The sequence below is a fragment of the Hoplias malabaricus genome, chromosome 1, assembly GCF_029633855.1.
Source record: "Hoplias malabaricus isolate fHopMal1 chromosome 1, fHopMal1.hap1, whole genome shotgun sequence".
Classification (NCBI taxonomy): Eukaryota; Metazoa; Chordata; class Actinopteri; order Characiformes; family Erythrinidae; genus Hoplias; species Hoplias malabaricus.
The window spans coordinates 60443195-60462628 of record NC_089800.1 but is presented as its reverse complement, the minus strand read 5'-3'; the positions used below and the strand labels follow the sequence as shown (position 1 = coordinate 60462628).

Genomic DNA, 19434 nt, shown 5'->3' with positions numbered 1-19434 from the left:
AGAAAATATTACAAATACAGTGCTGAATTAATATCTAACATGAATTTACTGTATTACTGTTTTTTTAAAATAGTTTTTATTAAACTAGCTTCAGTATTAACGGATTTCAAATAAGATGGATATAATAGAAGGCACAATTTTTAATTGTCTAAGAAAATCGTATCTATTTTAAACATATTGGAACATGTTGGGGAAATGGAAAGCATCTTCACTTGAAACACACCACAGACTTTATATGGGACACACCTCCTCGACGTGGCAGTGGCTCTTCAGCCATGTTTTTCTGCTACGTCAGTGCCGAGTGGGCTCCTAGGAGAGCGAACACAGAGAGAAGTGATCGGAGCGACAACAGCGGCTTTAAGTGAGTATTTGGGGATTATTTATTATTCGTTTAGAATAATTGGTGTTCGGTTTCCAAAAAAATGACAGAGATTAATGTCAGCGGTGTTTCGTATGTTTTATACCAAAGGAAAAGACACAGTGTACATTCACCGGTTAGAGGCAACGAAAACTAAGGATGTGTCCCAATCGGATTTTTGCTCCCTCTCTAGTGCACATAATTTGTTTCCATACACGTTGTGGTTAAATTTGAGCTAATCAGTCATGAAACTCATGAGTGATTATGAATGCTTTCCTATAAGCCATATAATGCATATAATTGGTGTAAAAATAATTGCAACGTGACATATGTACTACTTAGGACTAAGAGAGCAGTTTGAGACGAGCCCCGTTGTAGCTCGCTGGCCTGTTAGCGAATACCAACTGATGACTGTTACTGTTTCAAATAAACTTACCTGCACAGCTGACATTTGCTTACTGAGGGTTGTGGTGGTATGATATTTATCGCTAAATGTAGAAGAAAATATTTTTGATGTATTATCCGAAAAGTCATTGGTTTATTTACACTGAACACTTTATGGAAGTTAGCTATCATTAGCTACATTTACTCGCTTATAGGGAGAACCCACTGGGGTAAAATAGATTTAACAAGCTTAAGGCAATTTTAATTTGGTCCTTCCAGCAGGCATAACTGTGTTTGTTTTTTGGAAACTCACATTTAGTTTTAAACTTAGTTTATATGTTTTGCAGACGCTGACACGGTTGGTTTAATATTACAGAGCTTTAAGTGTATATTTGTGTACTTTAATTATTAATTGTTTAAATGTTGTTTTTTTCACGTTTCCCAGAGCAGTGTTAACACTGTTTTGTCGAATGTTGAGCAAAACATTGGCACTAACCCACGGCTGAAAATTCTGCACATTTGTACATGTGGCACAGAATGGTGCTGTAGATACATACACCTCTTTATAATTGATCAGACCTACATATTTGGTGTTCAGAAAGCAACCTACCCTAGTATGTGCATCACTGCTATTTTACGGAATTCATACTCTACATAATTTGTAGGATAATTTGTTGTACTAAATTTTCAGTTTGTACATTACCTTTTTCTCAATTTCATTAGAGGTAAAGACTATGTTTTTACTCTGCCTTATAGACTGACATATCCAAATGAGATTTGTTCTGATTGAATGCTCTACATAAATCTAAGAGCATTCCTTGCTTCATTGCTTGCTTGCTTATTTATTTATTTATTTATTTATTTATTTATTTATTTATTTATTTATGCCTATTGGTTGTAGGGTGTGTGATCAATGGGTTTCAAAACTATAGAAATGTGTACATAATGCACCAAAGCCTAGCCTATTATTTAAAAACAATATATTGGTCCTTTACATTTTGAACTGAATTAGTGCAGCTAAGTGCCCTTTTCTCAAGTTTCTTATCTTACTCACATCTCATCTGACATGAATTCTCTGCATTCTTACCTACACCTTTCATAAAGCTCACAGGTGCCATGACAACTTTCCCAGAGTTCATTCAGCAGAATGAGGACAGAGATGGTGTGCGTTTCAGCTGGAACGTGTGGCCTTCGAGTAGACTGGAAGCTACGCGTATGGTGGTACCTGTGGCCTCTCTGTTCACCCCTCTAAAAGAGCGCCCTGATCTCCCCCCTATACAGTATGAACCAGTCTTGTGTAGCCGGGCCACCTGCCGAGCCGTACTAAATCCTCTATGGTAAGTCACTTAAATCTGGAAAGAGAGATGGCTGTCAACATAACAGCTTCATAAGTGGAGAATGTGCCCATTAATATTGAGAGTTGTATTTATTTGGCTTCTTCTAGCGCTATAATGAGTCATTGTGTAAACTCCAAACTTTTCCCTTTTTTTCCCCTCAAATCAGTCAAGTGGATTACAGAGCAAAACTGTGGGCTTGTAATTTCTGTTATCAAAGAAATCAGGTAAGGGCTGATTGTAATGAATAATGATTAGATACAGTTTACTATTGAAAGTTGTTGTTTTTTTTGTTTTTGTTTTTTAAGTAACAATTTAAGAATTTAAAGGTTTCAATGTCAAAAATTAGTTTTCCCAATTTACCCAAAGAATTCACCAGTCAAAAAAATTTGATGCTAAAAAAAAATAATTAGTATCACCAGAATTAAAGTCTTGCCATCTTCACGTGATTCCCCAGTTCTCTGCTCAGAGAGCATCACCTTTTACCTCCCCTCAGCTCTGTTTCAGATAGTTATTAAGGAGAGAATATCTCAACATGTTCAGACAGACCTAGGGCCACTCAAAGGAGAGAGATGATTTGGCTCCAAAAGCACTTCTATCTCTGACACATATATGTCAAACAACCTTGTGACTTATGTCAGCATAGCCTTGGATAATTCTTGTCATGTTAAGATAAATATTGATGTTTTTTGTTCATATTTTCCTATTGAATACAGTATTCCCATTATAAAGATATATTTCTTCCTAATGACCATGTTTTATATTTATTAAAAAGTAATAAAATAAATGTAATTATATTAAAGTCCAATATAATTAAATAAATATTGGACATACATCTACTAAAATGCATCTACTAAAATTGACAGTTTGTCAACAGTTTTATATGCCATAAAACTCCCATTTCCTAAATGACATAGTGTTTGTTTTCTAGTTTCCACCAACTTATGCTGGAATTTCAGAAGTGAACCAACCAGCTGAGCTGCTTCCACAGTTCTCTACCATTGAATATGTAGTCCAGGTAAATCAAGAAAGCAAGGCTTTAAAATCCATCCAAGAACTGTTTGTATAAAATATAAGACTGAAATAGTCAAAGCATAAGCACCAATACAATAAGGAAACTGCAAAAGCTCTGAATCAAAACTGTATTGTCATCCACAGCGAGGTCCTCAGATGCCCCTGAACTTCCTTTATGTGGTGGACACATGCATGGAAGACGAGGACTTGCAAGCTCTGAAGGAGTCTCTTCAGATGTCTTTGAGTCTGCTGCCCCCCACTGCCCTTGTGGGTCTCATCACTTTTGGCCGCATGATCCAGGTTCATGAGCTAGGCTGTGAAGGCATCTCTAAAAGCTATGTCTTCAGAGGAACCAAAGACCTTAATGCGAAGCAGCTACAGGTGAGGTCTTTTCTCTAAGGCATGGTCATGTGTACTGTATGGTAATTATTAAAGTAATGACATTGTAGTTGGACATATATTTTGCTATAGTATTCCTTATACAAGAAAAAAATCCTTTGTGAAAATGCAGGGTAGTTCTTTTAGAAATATATTTACACTGAAAGACAAACTATTTTTGATATATTTGACCGGAATTAACAGAATATGCAAATGGGTTTACCAGTTGACAGAACAGAATGTCCTATATAGTAAGTCTATCTGAAATTAGCCATTTTTAAAATGCATTGTTAATTCAGTAGAACTGTTCTGGATATCTACTGTTGTCTGCAGGAAATGCTTGGGTTATCAAAACCAACTGCAGCTCAGGCGGGTCGAGGACCACAACAACCCCAGGCTCCTCCCTCTAACAGGTGACTGTACAGTTTTCATTTTTTATTTTGTAGGAGATTCTAAAACCATTCAGGAATATTTTTGCTTTGTGGTGTTCTATATACTCTAATCATGTTCCTTTTCCAGTAAAAACACCTGTGACATTTGAAACAAATGAGACCATTTGTTTAATTTTCTTTATTATTTATATGTTGACACACAACACTGATATTGCAATTATTTTGGTATTGGCAGATATTTGCTTATAATCACCAGTCAGATGTTTTAATTTGACAGATTTTTCTGATTTTATTTGATGGTTCTTCTGAATATTGTACAATTAATTAATTTGTAAACCTTCTCTGATAATTGTTACATTATTCTAGTCCAAGTGCTAATCTGATGTTAATCCAGGTGAATTTAGTCAGTAAATATATTAGATTATATAAAGTGTCTACACCAGTAAATATGCATATATAATATTGTATATTATAATCAGTCCACAATTCAAGTATTTAATTCACGGTATCTCTTCTAGAATTATATAAAAGCCTTTATTTGACATTGTGAAATATGTGTGTGTAGACATGAGACAGTGGTTTGCATTCTTATTCTTGCCCTGGGAGTTTAAAACAAGGTGAATAGTTAGACATAATGTGTGGGCTGTTCTTTTGAATTTGGATAATTGTCTGAATTGCCTGAATAATCTCTGTTGATTGAGCCACAGATTGGAAGCTTTCTAAAAGCTCAGACATTGAAGAATAAAGTCTGTAGTACATTAGAACATACTAAATCTAAACTACACTTAGTCTTCTTATAGTCTGCAATTGCTTTCTCAGGTTTATCGATCTGTGTGTTTCAGTTAACAGGTTTAATGTATTAGCCTAATGAAATATAAACTGACTCATGATGCATTCTGTGTTCAGATTCTTGCAACCAGTGCAGAAAATTGATATGAACTTAACTGATCTGTTGGGAGAACTGCAGAGAGACCCATGGCCCGTCACTCAGGGCAAACGACCCCTCAGATCCTTAGGAGTGGCAATGTCGATTGCTGTTGGACTGCTAGAGGTAAATGTAAAATTTTCATTTCAAACTTTTTTTGGTGTACTATTGTTCAAATTGTAAGTTAAATAAGAAAGTTTTGTTGGCCTGCAATATATTTTCTAATTGTTATAGTATGCTGAAATATAAATGGATGAAATTATCTTTTGTTACGTATGTCATTTGTAAAGTTTTTTTTATATATAGATACAAATTTGAAATGTACATTTGTAGCATGTAGATTATAATACACAACCTTTTCTTTTACCTCCTCTCTTGTGATAGTGCACTTTCCCAAACACAGGAGCTCGTATTATGACGTTCATTGGTGGTCCAGCCACCCAGGGCCCAGGTATGGTAGTTGGAGATGAGCTTAAAACACCAATTAGATCCTGGCACGACATAGAGAAAGACAATGCAAAGTTCATGAAGAAAGCTACAAAAGTGAGTCATGTTTATGTCATTTGAAATAATAATGTTTGCTACTAACATGCAGTTTGCATGATAAAGATTATGCTTGTACTTATAGAAACTAATATGTTGGTAAAATATTTTATCTAGTCTGTGTGAAACAAGACAAAATATAACATTCTAACAGCTGCTCAATATCCTCATTTAAGCGTCTCCTGTCAGTAATTTTCATAGCTTTCTGTACATAGCCTTTTAAAGGGAATGTTAAAACTATTTGATTAACGTAAGGAAAAAGGAATGTGCAATGTATTTGTAACTTCTATGCAATTATTATTGACAAAATAAAGTCATAAATGTGTCATAAAAAATACATGTACAGCAAGAGGGAGAAAGAGTTTACTTTTTTAATATTTGCATTCCTCTAATTTAAAATAAATGCCTTTTAGCCATTTCAGAGAGAATGTATGAATATCAAAGCAAATTATAAATGTTTTTATCAACCACAATAAAGGATTATACAATTTAAGTTAAATTCTAGGGAGCACTAATATCAAATACTTATTTTATATTTAAAATGTATATTTTATAGTTATTTGTATATTATTTAATGTTTTTTATTTTTATTGATTATGTGTCACTTAATTTAATGATGATCATTGTTTGTTGTTTATTATTATTGTTATTATTATTTTCGTTCTTTCACTTTTGTTGTTTCTTGGAATTGCTTAAGACAAGGACCATGACAAAGGCCCAACTGGCCTAAGGAAGTTTGTTTCATTTTTCCCTACAAGATTATGTTAAATCAAGGAACCCATTTGCTGAAGAAAATATTGTTATTGCTTTGTAGCACTATGAAGCCTTGGCCAACCGAGCCGCAGCTAATGGTCACATTATTGACATCTACGCCTGTGCCCTGGACCAGACAGGACTGGCAGAAATGAAGTGCTGTACCAATTACACAGGGTGAGAACCACAGCCTGTGCATTAACCTTAGCATGCCAGGTTATTAATAAACTTAACACACCTGGTTAGTCCTTAAAAAAAAGTGGGGGAGAGCCTGAAACTCAGTGACTAGGGATGCATGTGTCCCCATGAATTTTAATGTAAAAGTTAATTTAATACTGGATTAGCAATGCAAAATTTAACCAAAGGTGCTTCAGACTACCATTTGTTTTCATTTTACTGCATTAATAAACAGAAAGTAAGTAAAATTAGTCATTAATTAAAATGAAACTAACAAGACATGAAATGCCATGAGACTGCATCAAACACACAGCATACTTTAGCGATAAGTCTAATAGTACATCAAAGTACATACAGGTAACAATGTTCGTTCTGTAGTGTCTTATTTACTAGCCCCTGATAATTGTGTGTGTAAAATTGACACTTTTATTAATATACAATATTGTAAATGAAATTACTTTTGACTTATCATACATTTGATGATAAGTACTGTGTTATACACAAAAACATGCATGTTGGGATATTATGTGCACCCGCTCCAGAGCTTAAAGATTAATGTCAATGTCGATTGTCAGTTATAAACTCACACTAACAAAAATGACCAGGAATTACATTCCAGTAAGTAAGCAGCAGAAAATGTGGGCATTTCCTGCCCCAATATACTGACTTACACTCCATTCCAAAGTATTCACATATATTTGCAAAAGTCACAGTAATTGGTGTCAGAAAAGCTCATGCTGATAAAAGTCATAGCAACAAATGTCTTGTTTCCAGTGTTAGCTTTGTTCCTGGTATTAACAGGTGCTAATGTTGATTTTGTGGTTTTATTTAACTGAATGTAAGACACCATCTATTGTGGTCCTGCAGGGGTTACATGGTGATGGCAGATTCATTCAATACATCCCTATTCAAACAGACCTTCCAGAGAGTCTTCACTAAGGATGTGCAGGGGTGTTTTAAGATGGCTTTTGCTGGAACTCTAGAGATTAAGGTGAAGCCTTTATTTCATTATTTATTTCTATTTCATATTAAAAAATTCAGTTAAGCTATTCTACAATCCTGTATGTTGTTTTCATTGCAGACGTCAAGAGAGATTAAGATATCTGGAGCAATTGGCCCATGTGTCTCGCTCAATGCCAAAGGACCCTGTGTATCAGAGAATGTGAGTTTGACTTAAAACCTTTGGCCTAAACCATTATTTAATTCTGTCAAAATTAAATATTTGCTTAAAAGAAATAAAAAAAAAATTCTCATCTCTATTGTGAACATCTATATTTTTTAGGAAATTGGAACAGGCGGTACTTGTCAGTGGAAAATCTGTGGTCTGGACGCCAACACCACACTGGCAACTTACTTTGAAGTTGTCAATCAGGTACAAATGTTTGTAATTCAACAGACTTGTGCACATCCCATTAAACCACCTGCTTCAGTCACTGCCTTTTTGTGTTATGCCATTAACTGATCTTGTTAGGAAAGGTGTCAGATATGACCATAATACTGTTTACGTAGTCCTTGCTTGAGGAAGATTTTTGAAGGAAAATGTATGATGTTGTATAGCTTAGCTCATCCACTAGGGGGCACCCACATTCTCTCAGGAAACTGGTTGCAAAGCTAATATGTGAAATTTAAATAATTTGATTGATCAGCAAGGCACCAAGTATATTATTTGAAATCATTTTCTAAAAGTAAATTTCTTAAGCTTTTGGGGCCATTGGATGAGGGGGCACTTGACTTTAAGGTTATTTATTATCTTGTTTCTTAATGCTGTTAAAGGCAGGCAGCATGTTGGTCACACAGTTCCAGGGTCTTGGGGTTCAAGCCCCACTCCAGGTGACTATTTGTGAGGAGTTGTGTCCCTCTTTCCTCTGGGTGCTCCTGTTTCCTTCAATGGTCTAAAAACACACAGAATCACTGGACTCAAGATGGGAACAACCCCCCCCCCCTCTGGGTAGGCTCCCGACCCACTGCAACCCTGAATTGGATAAAGCTGTTACAGACGATTAATGAATGAAGTTAAAATCAAAATAGTTTATTTAAATTGTTGTCACAATCCAGTTTATGTGAAGAAATGCATGAATAGGAATATAAGCCAACAACTGTCTTAAATATTGTTATAACCATTGTTAAATGGTTATCAGTTAATTTTATGCACTGAACAAACGTAGTAGCACAGTCCTTGTTTTACCTAGTGGAATTGATCAAATTTATTTGCTGTTGAGGAGGAGCATGCATAAATTGTAACCACTGCTGTCAGATATAAACAAGCAGGTTTTTGTTTTGGTTTTTAGTCAAAATACTGGCTCCATCATACTGGATTTGTGTGGTTAAACAAGTTATACTGAAAGTGTTCTGTTTTCTGCTGCTCCTATTTGACTGCGTAAGAATAGCTCGAGAATGATTTGTCTTGTGTGGGTTCATCACATTTTCTGCTCACAATCCATTAGGGAGGCAGGCTTGCTCATGTCAGTACCACATTGCTCATTCAGTTACATGGACAGCTGTTTCTGTAGATTGCTCATTGTTTTGTATTCTCTTCAGAAAGTACACATATCAGCCAGAGGTGAGATAACAGTCCTTCTTAGCTCCCTGTTGGCTCATGGAAAGGCTCAATGTGTATTTGTGGTGCTGAGGATTGGCAACTGTGAGTCTTGCTGCTTGTCTGCGTAGTTGGGCACTTGGGAAGGGGGTTCTTGTGAGTACGTGCCAACATCTGTCTGATTTTTTTCACACTCCTTTGTAGGGCAGCTCTGTATCTCCTGCAAGAATCAAAAGGTCATAATTAACCACCAACATGCACATTCACTCATGTACTCTTGCCCTTGGAGTGCATAGCAACAGCAATGTTTCATATGAAGCTTAAGCTTTGAATCAGAACTATAAACTGCTTAGCTGTAGAGCAACATGCTGTTGTGATTTATATTTGTTTACAAATGTCTTTTTAACACTTACGATTGCGTCATGGAGATGATCCATGGGTTGAGTGCGGAGGTAAACAGCACAAGCCAGGTGGCAATGGCAGAGGCAGGGTGAGGACTCTCTCTCCCAGTCAGGGTCTCGTAGAAGCAGATGGTGATGTATGGCAGCCAGCAAATAAGCAGGCACACTATATACACACACACGCACGCACACACACACACAGATCATGTGTTTGAGTTAATGTTTAAGGGCAGGACATAATTCATTATATGAGGGAGATATTATATTACTGTCTTGTGTGCATGTTGCCTGTGTGATATCTTTGTTTTGTTAGTTACATTGTGTAATCTGTTTGCCCTTGTTATCTTTTGCTTATATCCTTTTTAATTTATGAGTGCTGTAAATTGGTAGTGGTAGACTTGAAATGTAAAGTCAAGCTGACAGACAGAATTAGTAGGCCAATGTATTTGGGGTGAATATATAGTGTGTTTAAAAAAAAAAAGGTTCCCAGGAATGGCACACAAAAAACACTTTCAAATTAGACAAAATGTTCATAGAACAATTGCTACACAAAAGCCAAAACCTCAGCATTTCTAAATGTTTAGTAAGGAATTATCTTTCCTGAGATTTGGATTTGGATTATTTGGATTGTGAAAAGTACAAAATGCAGCCAATTTTTAAGCCTGAATTTGGAAGGGAATAGTCCTGCAGATTTGTTTGAAAAACTAAAACTTCTCGAAAATGAATGGAAGCTGTAATAAAGGAATAGTGAGCATTTAGATTTATAGGCTTCTGTGTACTTTTCTGTTAAAAATGTTTTCTTCATTTACCTTGATGCTGAAACATGAACAACTTCTACTTAGTTGCTGTTTTGACCAATATGAATGCTCATTTAAACGAGAACATATCTGGTCCAGATTAAATGGGTTCACACTGGTGCAGTATGAAGACACTGAAGACAATTAGCACTTTTATACAGATCACTGTATTTTTTTCATTGTGTATTGTGAAAAAAACATTTATGTATGATTATGGCATATTTGTATTTTTAGCTTTAGACAATATAAAATGGTTAGTGAGGGTTCACACATACATTGCTTTTGAATTACTGGTATAATTCTTGAAAACAGCAAAACAACACCAGTTTGTCCAGACTAAATAATCATTCTAAATCATACTCACTCATAATCAGCTTCTTATGACAATATAAAGCAATCTTGCATTGATTAAACAGCTCAAAAGCAGCTGTGTACAGTAAGCTCTCTAATGTTCTCATTCAACTTACCTATGGTAGTCACCATAACTATGGAACTCTTGAAGTAATTATTAGCAGGAACGTAAAAGCAGTGCTGCTCATTGCACGCAAAAGTTCCTCGCTGTACTTGGTTCCTTGCTACGAACACAATATATCCATACATGGAGCACATTGCCAGAATGGGTGCAATGATGCCTAACACAATGAAGAGCATGTTGAAGCCTGTAGTAGAAGGTTTGAAACTTGGAGCACAGAGGAAACTGCTGCTGCTGTAGCCATAGTTTCCAAAGCCTAGCAATGGTAGAGCTGCGGTCAAAAGCGAATATATCCAAATGATCGCAAGAATGACTCTAGTCCTGTGTGCAGTGAAGATATTTGCGTAATTTAGAGCAAAGCAGATCTCTGTGAATTTGTCGACAGTAGCCCAGGTCAGAGAGTGAATGGAGGCCAACTGGAGCAGTAGGAAGAAGAAAGCACTGCCCTGACACAGTGGGCTGGTACTGGAGTGTCCCTGTGTCTGGAAAATGCTGTTATGAGCCCCGAAGGGGATGGTGGACAGGCCCAGAGCCAGATCACACACACTAAAGCTCAATGTCAGAGTCCAGGTTTCTGTCTGTAGGCTCCTGTTCAGCAGCAGTACAAGGAGAAGTAAAGCATTTCCACACACGGAGCAGAGGCTAGACCCAATCATCAGCACAGCGTACAACGTGGCCATCCTCTGCATTGTGCCCAACTTAAAAAGTCTCCCTCCTACTTTGTTCACAACGTCATTTACAGATCTTGATATGCAACAGTCACATCCAGAGTTCACCACCACTGAGAAGCCATAGCTTGAAACTGACTTCAAAGAAGCCAGGTGCTGGTTACCGTGTGATGAGTGGAGTTTGGCGAAGCTCCAGAGAGTGCTGGTTGCTGTTATGTAGGTGTGGACTTCATGCTGTGCCTACTAAGTGGATGATCCAAGACAGTCACTCATTAACAACATGTTAATCTCAAAAGGGTGTGTCACCTTAGCCCTCCTCTCTTCTCCTGCCTGCACAAAAAGCAAAACAAAGCCACTTTTAGAGACAAAACTGTGTGATCCAGTAGCATCCCTTTTCATGGAATAAAGTGTCATTTATATACAATGAGGGCAGATGCTGTGGACAGCTACAGTAACAGAGATCTTCTGTAAACAAGAAGCTCCATATTTAATATCCTCTCCTGCAGTGGCTACTTGCTGCCAAGTTAATGAGCCGTTCTGCACCCAATTGCTGTTGCGGTAATTGGCAAGGAGCATGACTCTAAAGCGGTTTAAGCCTTAATCATTAATTATTGCTATGTAGCCTTCACTAAGCTTAAGCTTTCTTTCCAATTATATTTTCTAGTTTTGCCCTTCATATGTCTCTCTTATTTTAAATGTTGTTTGGATTAGTTTTTTATTTCTTCAACATGTCTAACATTTTGTTATACCTGGTTGATTGTGTCAGTCTTGTTGACAGAGCTCTCTTCATTTCAAGTGTATGTACTGTGTGATATTGATGTTCCAACAGGTTAGGCCGTCATTTAAATTAATCTTTAGACATAACAATTTGCATTTCTTATTTGCAGCACAATGCTCCAATTCCACAGGGAGGCCGAGGGGCCATACAGTATGTGACTCAGTACCAGCACTCCAGTGGGCAGAGACGCATAAGAGTCACCACCATCGCTAGAAAGTTAGTAGGTCTTGCTACATTCATTTGCACAGTCTATTCCAGAAAATGGCCTGAATTTTAAGTGAAATAACTTGAGTCCCATCTTCACCCTTGTCAGGTTTTAGACTACTTTCAGTGGTACTAATTTATATTAAAATATATTCAGCCATATTATTCCTGTTTTACATACTTATGAAGGATGTCCTAGGGCCTGTTTACACCTGGAATTAACATGGTTTTTATCCAGATAGTATCTGTTTATACCTTGATCAGATTCTGTTTATACTTGTCATTATTATGCACCCGCAGATTGACCAGATGAGATCCAATCTTACTTTCCCTTGTAAAAATCACACAAATGCTTACATCATTTCCATTTTATTTCCTCTAACCAACTCTAAACCTGGTTTTGTGCATTTTTCTACCAGTGTTTATATGCTCTCAAACCTCTGGAATAAACATTTAAAACAGGCTGTGATTGGCAGATATGACTGTCTAGAGAAATTTATAAACACGAAAGAGAAGTCTGCCCATTGATCTCAAGACAAACAACACACTTGCATATTTCCATTTGCATACCATTTTTTGGACATGGAAAAAGCATTTTGTTTACACTTGTGGCCGTGTTCCTCCTCTGACCACCACCAAATGCGCTTTGAGTGATCTGATCTGAATCCGATCACAGTGTCTCTCGGGGTGTTTACATCTGGCATTTAAAGAGATATTCAAATGTGATTCAGTCACCAAAAACACATTAAAGCCAGGTGTAAACAGGTCCCTATAGACCTTTTGACTATGCAAGCAATGCTAGTTGAAGGAAGTGAATGCCTGCCTTACCAGTGTGAGAATTCACTCCTCATCTCTGTTTATATTCCATTTGTTGTCAACAGACTGACCCAGTTTCTATGACAACTTGTATATGTGGCCATCAAATGATTCCACTCTCAGTAGAAGCCAAAAAAAAGTAGATCTCAGATAATAATTCTTGCTTAGTTTCTTTGCTTAGTTATGAAATTGCACTAAAAGAGTAAATGAAGATTATAAATAATCCTTAAGCTGTCTTTTTTTTAATGATGATCTTACATATTTTCTCATTGAGCACAAATGTATACATACTTAACAAGCAGACACGGGTAGACAAATCAATACAGCTTGAACTGATGAAACATGTGTACAAAGGTCAGTGTGTCCTGATGCATTATTTCTGTCTCTTCCTCAGCTGGGCAGATGCACAGACCCAAATTCAGAATATTGCAGCATCTTTTGATCAGGAAGCCTCTGCTATTCTCATGGCCCGCCTGGCTGTCTACAGAGCTGAGTCTGAGGAGGGACCAGATGTCTTGCGCTGGCTGGATAGACAGCTCATCCGTCTGGTGAGAAGAGTCTGACCTCTCTAGCTGTCAATATGATTGTCAGTGAAACACAAAGCTCATAGATTGTGTTCTTACTCTGAACAAACTGCCCTCTGTTCTTAGGCTAATCAGAGTCATTTTTAAATGTTTGGCTCTTTTTCAGTGCCAGAAATTTGGAGATTACCACAAAGATGACCCCAACTCATTCCGTTTTTCTGAGACCTTCTCTCTATATCCCCAGGTAGGACCTTTTATCTCTGTGTCATAATGGCCCAGATCTTCATCCTGTGACAATTACTTTGTTACAGAGTCATTTTTGTATTTACAGAGTTATTTTTGTATCTACAGTTTATGTTCCATCTGAGGAGGTCTCCATTCCTACAAGTATTCAACAATAGCCCAGATGAGAGCTCCTACTACAGACACCATTTCATGAGACAGGATCTGACTCAGTCTCTAATCATGATTCAGCCAATCCTGTACGCCTACTCCTTCAACGGACCCCCGGAGGTAGCCAAATTTTTATTTATTTATTAATTTTTTTTTTTTTTAAATCTTTTAGTTGGTTATGTACACAATATGGAATCTTATTATTTATAAGTAATGTTCCAGTAGTATGTTCTAATATATAATAGTCTGCTTAAACTGTGAAAAAGGAACATGAGTAAGAAAGCATCTACATTTTTTGATAAGCTTTAAATATCGCATTCAGTTTTCAAACAACACATTTGATTTTTCTAAATGCTTTTTGATTTCTCATTTTTGTCTATATTTGCCTTAAATTAAAGTGACATTTAATGCAGGTGGGAACTATTTTGTTTAGTTTTTTCTGGCTTTCATAAGTACAATTTTTTTAATCTGGACATTGGGAATTGTTCCAAAAGTCTAACATCACGGTCTAATGTGTAGTAGCAGTTATTACATCTGAAATGCACTGTCATGGTGATAGTGTCTGTTAAATCCCGTGGGTGGAGGGGGGGGTTGTTTTCTTCTGCAAACTCTATAACAGAGTGACAATTTGTTATTCAAAGATTACTCATTTGCCAGTGAACTTGATTAGCACTGCTGATTGTATCCAAGAGATTGCATCTATTTTCAAAACTAACATGAAGAATATGTGTGAGGGAGGTGGAGCCATAATTGCTGTTGTTGAATCTGCTTTTGCTAATGTGTGTAATTTTCAAAATTGTGGTTGACTGTATAAACTTTAAAAAAACATGGCTGAGAGCTCCCAAGCTGTACAGCAGGTTAAATTGTTATATGCACATTGTTAATGTGTTGAGACACATTTGTGCCACATGTTGTGAATCCTGTGGCAAAACTGTTTGGAAGGAAAATGCGGAAAAAAAATGCAGTCATAACACCAGGTTCCCTCATGGGAATTCCCATCCATGAACTAACAAGCATTTCCTAGGTAAAAAAGTGTTGATGAGTTCAGTCATACATTGTTTTGAACTCGCCTTCATGAGACATTTCAGTCAGTGATTTCATCCTAATTAGTCTACTTCTCCAAACACATTAAGACAAAAATCATTATTCCAAATGCTTTGTGTTTTGTAGAGCTGTGTGTGTGTTTCTGAGTGCTATTCAAACTGATTCTGCTGTACAGTAGTACTGGATGAGTCTGTCATCAGAACAGCTTGTATGAAGGATTAGAACTGCAGATGTTTGAGCTTAATGTGTTTGTAATGGAGGGCTTTTCCCTTTTTATTATCAACTCTGGCATTCTCTTGAGATGACAATGTGAACGCAATGAGAAAAGCTGCCATAGTAATTAGTTTCTGTTAAAGAAGATTTTTTTTTTACATATACAAAATAACCAGGTTTATTTCCTCACCTACAGCCAGTGCTGTTGGACAGCAGTAGCATTCTGCCTGACCGAATTCTCTTGATGGACACATTCTTCCAGATCCTCATCTACCATGGAGAGGTGAGCACATTCCAGGGAGTCAGCTGGGCAAATAGGTTGCACAGCCCTATTACATTACATCTGTGTATAGTGAATGATAAATTTACATGCAAGCTGAATTTCCCTTCCCATTTGTTTTTATGATTGAGTGTTTTGGATATTTCCATTACACCACTGACAATTCCATATCATCTCCCCCCTTTCCAGACGGTTGCTCAGTGGCGTAAAGCTGGCTATCAAGACATGCCCGAATATGAGAACTTCCGCCACTTATTGCAGGCTCCTGTGGATGACGCTCAAGAGATCCTCCACTCACGCTTCCCCATGCCCCGGTACATTGACACAGAGCATGGTGGCAGCCAGGTAATCCTGATCAGATTGATTTTGCCCTGATGCCCAGAAATTTCCAACTTGATTAAGACCATTATTAAAACAAATATTGACTATTGGTATGTTTTCTTATGGATTGTATAAGGGTTAAGATTCAGAAAGTGATCTTTTAGATTTAGACAAAGCCCAATCATCATCTTTGTAAAGCTTCTTGGAATGTGGAGAAACTGGCCCTCTAAGAGCTTAAATGGAAGCTGAAATTTAAAGCACATCAGAAGGATCCTCCTTAATCAGGCTAGAGTTTAATGGCTTATTCAGCAGCCTGTGCAGTTGTGCATTAATGAGCATGTATAATATGCCTTAGGGCTCAGACTTAGATCATGGCTTTGACTCTAGCATACTACTGATTTGTTTATTCTTCATCCATATTATCCACCAGGCTCGTTTCTTGTTGTCCAAAGTCAACCCCTCTCAGACCCACAACAACATGTATGCCTGGGGCCAGGTGAGTGCATCACTCATTGGTCTTCATTGTACCATTGTTTTTGCTTGTCAATATCTGCAAAAGTGCACTGTGTAATATTTGTTAATTAACACTGAACACTGGGTTAAGAGTGAAAAATGGTCTGCTAAAATATAGTTTAGTTTCCATGTAAAGCCTGAAATGTTCATTATAACACCAAAGCTGTCTGGAAGAGATTCTTGGACCAAGTCAAATCTTAATGTCTAAACATCACACAAACAGGCTCAAAAGAAGGTTCAGCTTGATGGGCTGGTTAGTGAGGGCTTACAGCACTGATCTGGGAAGCACTGAAAATAAGTGTTTGGAAGGAAAGAGGAAAAATGTGCTCAATATGGTAACATTGGAATAGTAAACCCAATCATCTTTTGCAACATCACCCATGCTCATCTTAAAAGGGGGAACAGCAGTGCTTGAGCCAAAGACAGAATAAACATTGGCTTGGCTTTTCAGAAGTAGTGGCAGCTCTTTAAACTGCAGGGGTTAAGGACTGATGCTGATTTGGCTTTTGTATTGCTGAACAGATGGGTTTTGTTGCCTGTAGCCATTAATTTGCTGTTGCAACATAACAATGGCCATAGCCTAAGCAACACTAAATGTACAAACTTATGGCTTAGGAGCAATATTTCAGCAACCCAATACAAACAGCTATACCGTCCATATTTTTATGGTTTGGGGGTGTGGAGCAGCCTTTTACCCTTTGTGCTATGGCCTTTTCTGTTATGCATCTTTTTTGGAAACCATGCATTTTGGGAGTTGAGGATTGCACTTGCAGGTCCTGTGATCCTTTTAGGTTCTTGTAGTGATAAATGTGTGTGTGTGTGTGTACAGGAGTCAGGAGCACCCATCTTAACAGATGATGTGAGTTTGCAAGTGTTCATGGATCATCTGAAGAAGCTGGCTGTGTCTAGCGCTGCCTAAGAGATTACCCCGACAAGTCAAATGCACACTTATTCACCCTTCCTGCATCAACCAAGTAATGCCATACATCTCTAGGAGAGCTATTCTAAGGCTTGATCTTTCCACTCTGTTTCAATGCAGACATTTCATTCTTCAGTTTCTTTTCAGATACAATAAAACACACCATCATTTCTGCTTGGTAAAAAGTGAATTTTCATGAGGCTGTCCTAGTGAATCCATTATAAAAGATGCATTTCCATTTTATAACACTAAGTGAATTCAGCTACAGGACAAATGGTGTCTTGCAGATAATATCCCTGAATTATTTAGTCAGAATTTAATGGCAGCAGAGATCATTTTAATATATTTATGTTGGTGAGTTTCAGTTTACAGCAGTGATGCAATCACTTATTAAACAGTTGGGGGAGAAATTGAATATTACAGCTCACTTTCAGTTGTACTAGATTTGTATAGGAACATGGATGTTGCACCGTTGTAGCCAGTTACATGTGAATGCTTTCATGTGCTGCCTCCAGCTGAAAAGCTGATTTTGTCATGCAGAATCTGTTTCTGCTTCCTAATGTAGTTTCTGTGTGGTGCATTAATGAAAATTCCAGCCACAGACTTGTAGACAATGAATGCTGCCTCATTCTATCTGATGTCCTGCTATTTATGTCTAATTTCTAACAGTATTATAGACTTATTTACCTGATGTTTCTAATAAAATGGCCTCCTTATCACATCTGTTTTCGAATCTTTAATTGGAATGGTACACGGGGATGGGACACAGTAGGTTCATCTCTCTTTTTTTCTGCACTGACATTCCACTTTAGACAGAGCCATTGGCAGAAGGCTGGTTTGGAATATAAAGACTAGTTTCTTAATGATTCTGCCCTGTATGAATATACGCCATCTCTGTTAACATTTTGTCTTTATTCATGTGCTGTGTGACATTTATTTCCTTATTTATTTTAAATGAGGATCTCAAGGATTTGATGTGAAATTCTGGCTTTATCATAAAGTGAACATCACTTATGAAAAACCAAGTGTATCAGTATGTTCTCCAGTTCCCAATATAGCTTCTCATTGTCTATAAATTGAACTCCCAGTGATGTAACATAGAATGTGAAACCCACACAAAAAAAAACCCAACAATCCAGCAAAAGATGCCCTGATTTTTCAGTGATCTAGTAAAAGCTGCCTAGTCTACTGTGGGTGTGTGTGTATACTTCTCCCAGCAGGAGAAACTGTGATGCCTGTAATCATGGTGTTCTCTAGGCTGGGGAGTTACTTGGCAGTGTTTGAGGTGCTGACTTTAATCTGGCATTTGAAATCTCAGAAGGAGTCTAAAGAAGCATTTTCAGGAAGTGAAATCTTTTGATATTCACTAATATATCCATTTGGACTATTTCTTTCCTGTTCATTTCCAGAGAAACAATTGATTTTTCCTGCTTAGGCTGGTGCAAAAAGGTTAAATGAACAGACAATTCTAATGGCCTCTTACTTGCTCATTTTATAAATAACAAAAAACACATAAACATCTGAATATTCTGTGCCAACTATGGACTAATCTCTGATACGGCTTAATGTTAAAAAAAGCTAGAAGTGAATTCCATAAAATACATTAACTCTACAGTTCCTTTTATAAGGAAAACCTTACATTCGCTTTGATGTACGCATTTAGACCATTATTCAGTTCATTGCCAGATGTTTTTATTTAAAGACCCAGAGGGAGGCCTATGAACTATATAAAATACTACACAGCCCAAATGACACTTAATTAGCTTCACTGTGTTTCATGGGTGCACTGAAATGAAAAGCACTACATGCTGGAAGCCTTTTGCTTTCTGAAGGTTTAAAGGCAAACATCCATGACTGTTCTCAAAAATGGCCACATGGGAGCACTAATGTATCTCGTGATCAACAAAATCCACACATCCACTTTCACTATGTAACTGGTGTAAAACTCTTTGGGAGTTTAGAAAACATCTAGGTTCTTGTGGAAGCAGAGGTTATATATTGCATATCTGGTGCTCATTATTTTAAACCCTCACCTACATAAATGCCAGTGTCCTCATTACGGAACCAGTTGTGGCTCTTTTTAAATTAAAGTAAAGGCTATTTGAGACCAATGATATGTTCCTTGATTTTGTTACAGGAATTAAAGGGGGGTTGCCAGGTCTAGATTTTTACTACCTTGGCTTCATTAGTCTCCGGACATTTGCCTTGTTAGTGTGCTTTGTGTACAAGTATTTGTTTTTCTTTGTAGCATTTTGAAATGTAGCTTTTTGCTACTGTAGAGCTGTGTCCTTTTAGTC

General features: G+C 37.2%; 2 protein-coding genes across 2 annotated transcripts; one reads left to right on the top strand and one right to left on the bottom strand.

Moving 5' to 3' along the window:
* Window positions 1–270: 270 nt before the first annotated feature.
* sec23a (Sec23 homolog A, coat complex II component) lies at window positions 271–17841 on the top strand. Its single transcript, XM_066669409.1, has 20 exons — window positions 271–361; window positions 1847–2079; window positions 2246–2303; window positions 3008–3094; window positions 3235–3471; window positions 3802–3881; window positions 4767–4911; window positions 5170–5328; window positions 6143–6258; window positions 7126–7249; window positions 7340–7420; window positions 7541–7630; window positions 12020–12126; window positions 13325–13478; window positions 13621–13698; window positions 13806–13967; window positions 15301–15387; window positions 15574–15729; window positions 16136–16201; window positions 17048–17841. Exons 2-20 carry the CDS (start codon window positions 1859–1861, stop codon window positions 17135–17137), a joined length of 2298 nt encoding a protein of 765 aa, XP_066525506.1. The 5' UTR covers window positions 271–361; window positions 1847–1858; the 3' UTR covers window positions 17138–17841.
* LOC136695372 (adenosine receptor A3) lies at window positions 8457–12013 on the bottom strand. Its single transcript, XM_066669422.1, has 3 exons — window positions 10460–12013; window positions 9208–9361; window positions 8457–9014 (listed from the first exon to the last, which is right to left on the bottom strand). The coding sequence occupies exons 1-3, from the start codon at window positions 11151–11153 to the stop codon at window positions 8837–8839; spliced, it is 1026 nt and encodes a 341-aa protein (XP_066525519.1). The 5' UTR covers window positions 11154–12013; the 3' UTR covers window positions 8457–8836.
* Window positions 17842–19434: the final 1593 nt, after the last annotated feature.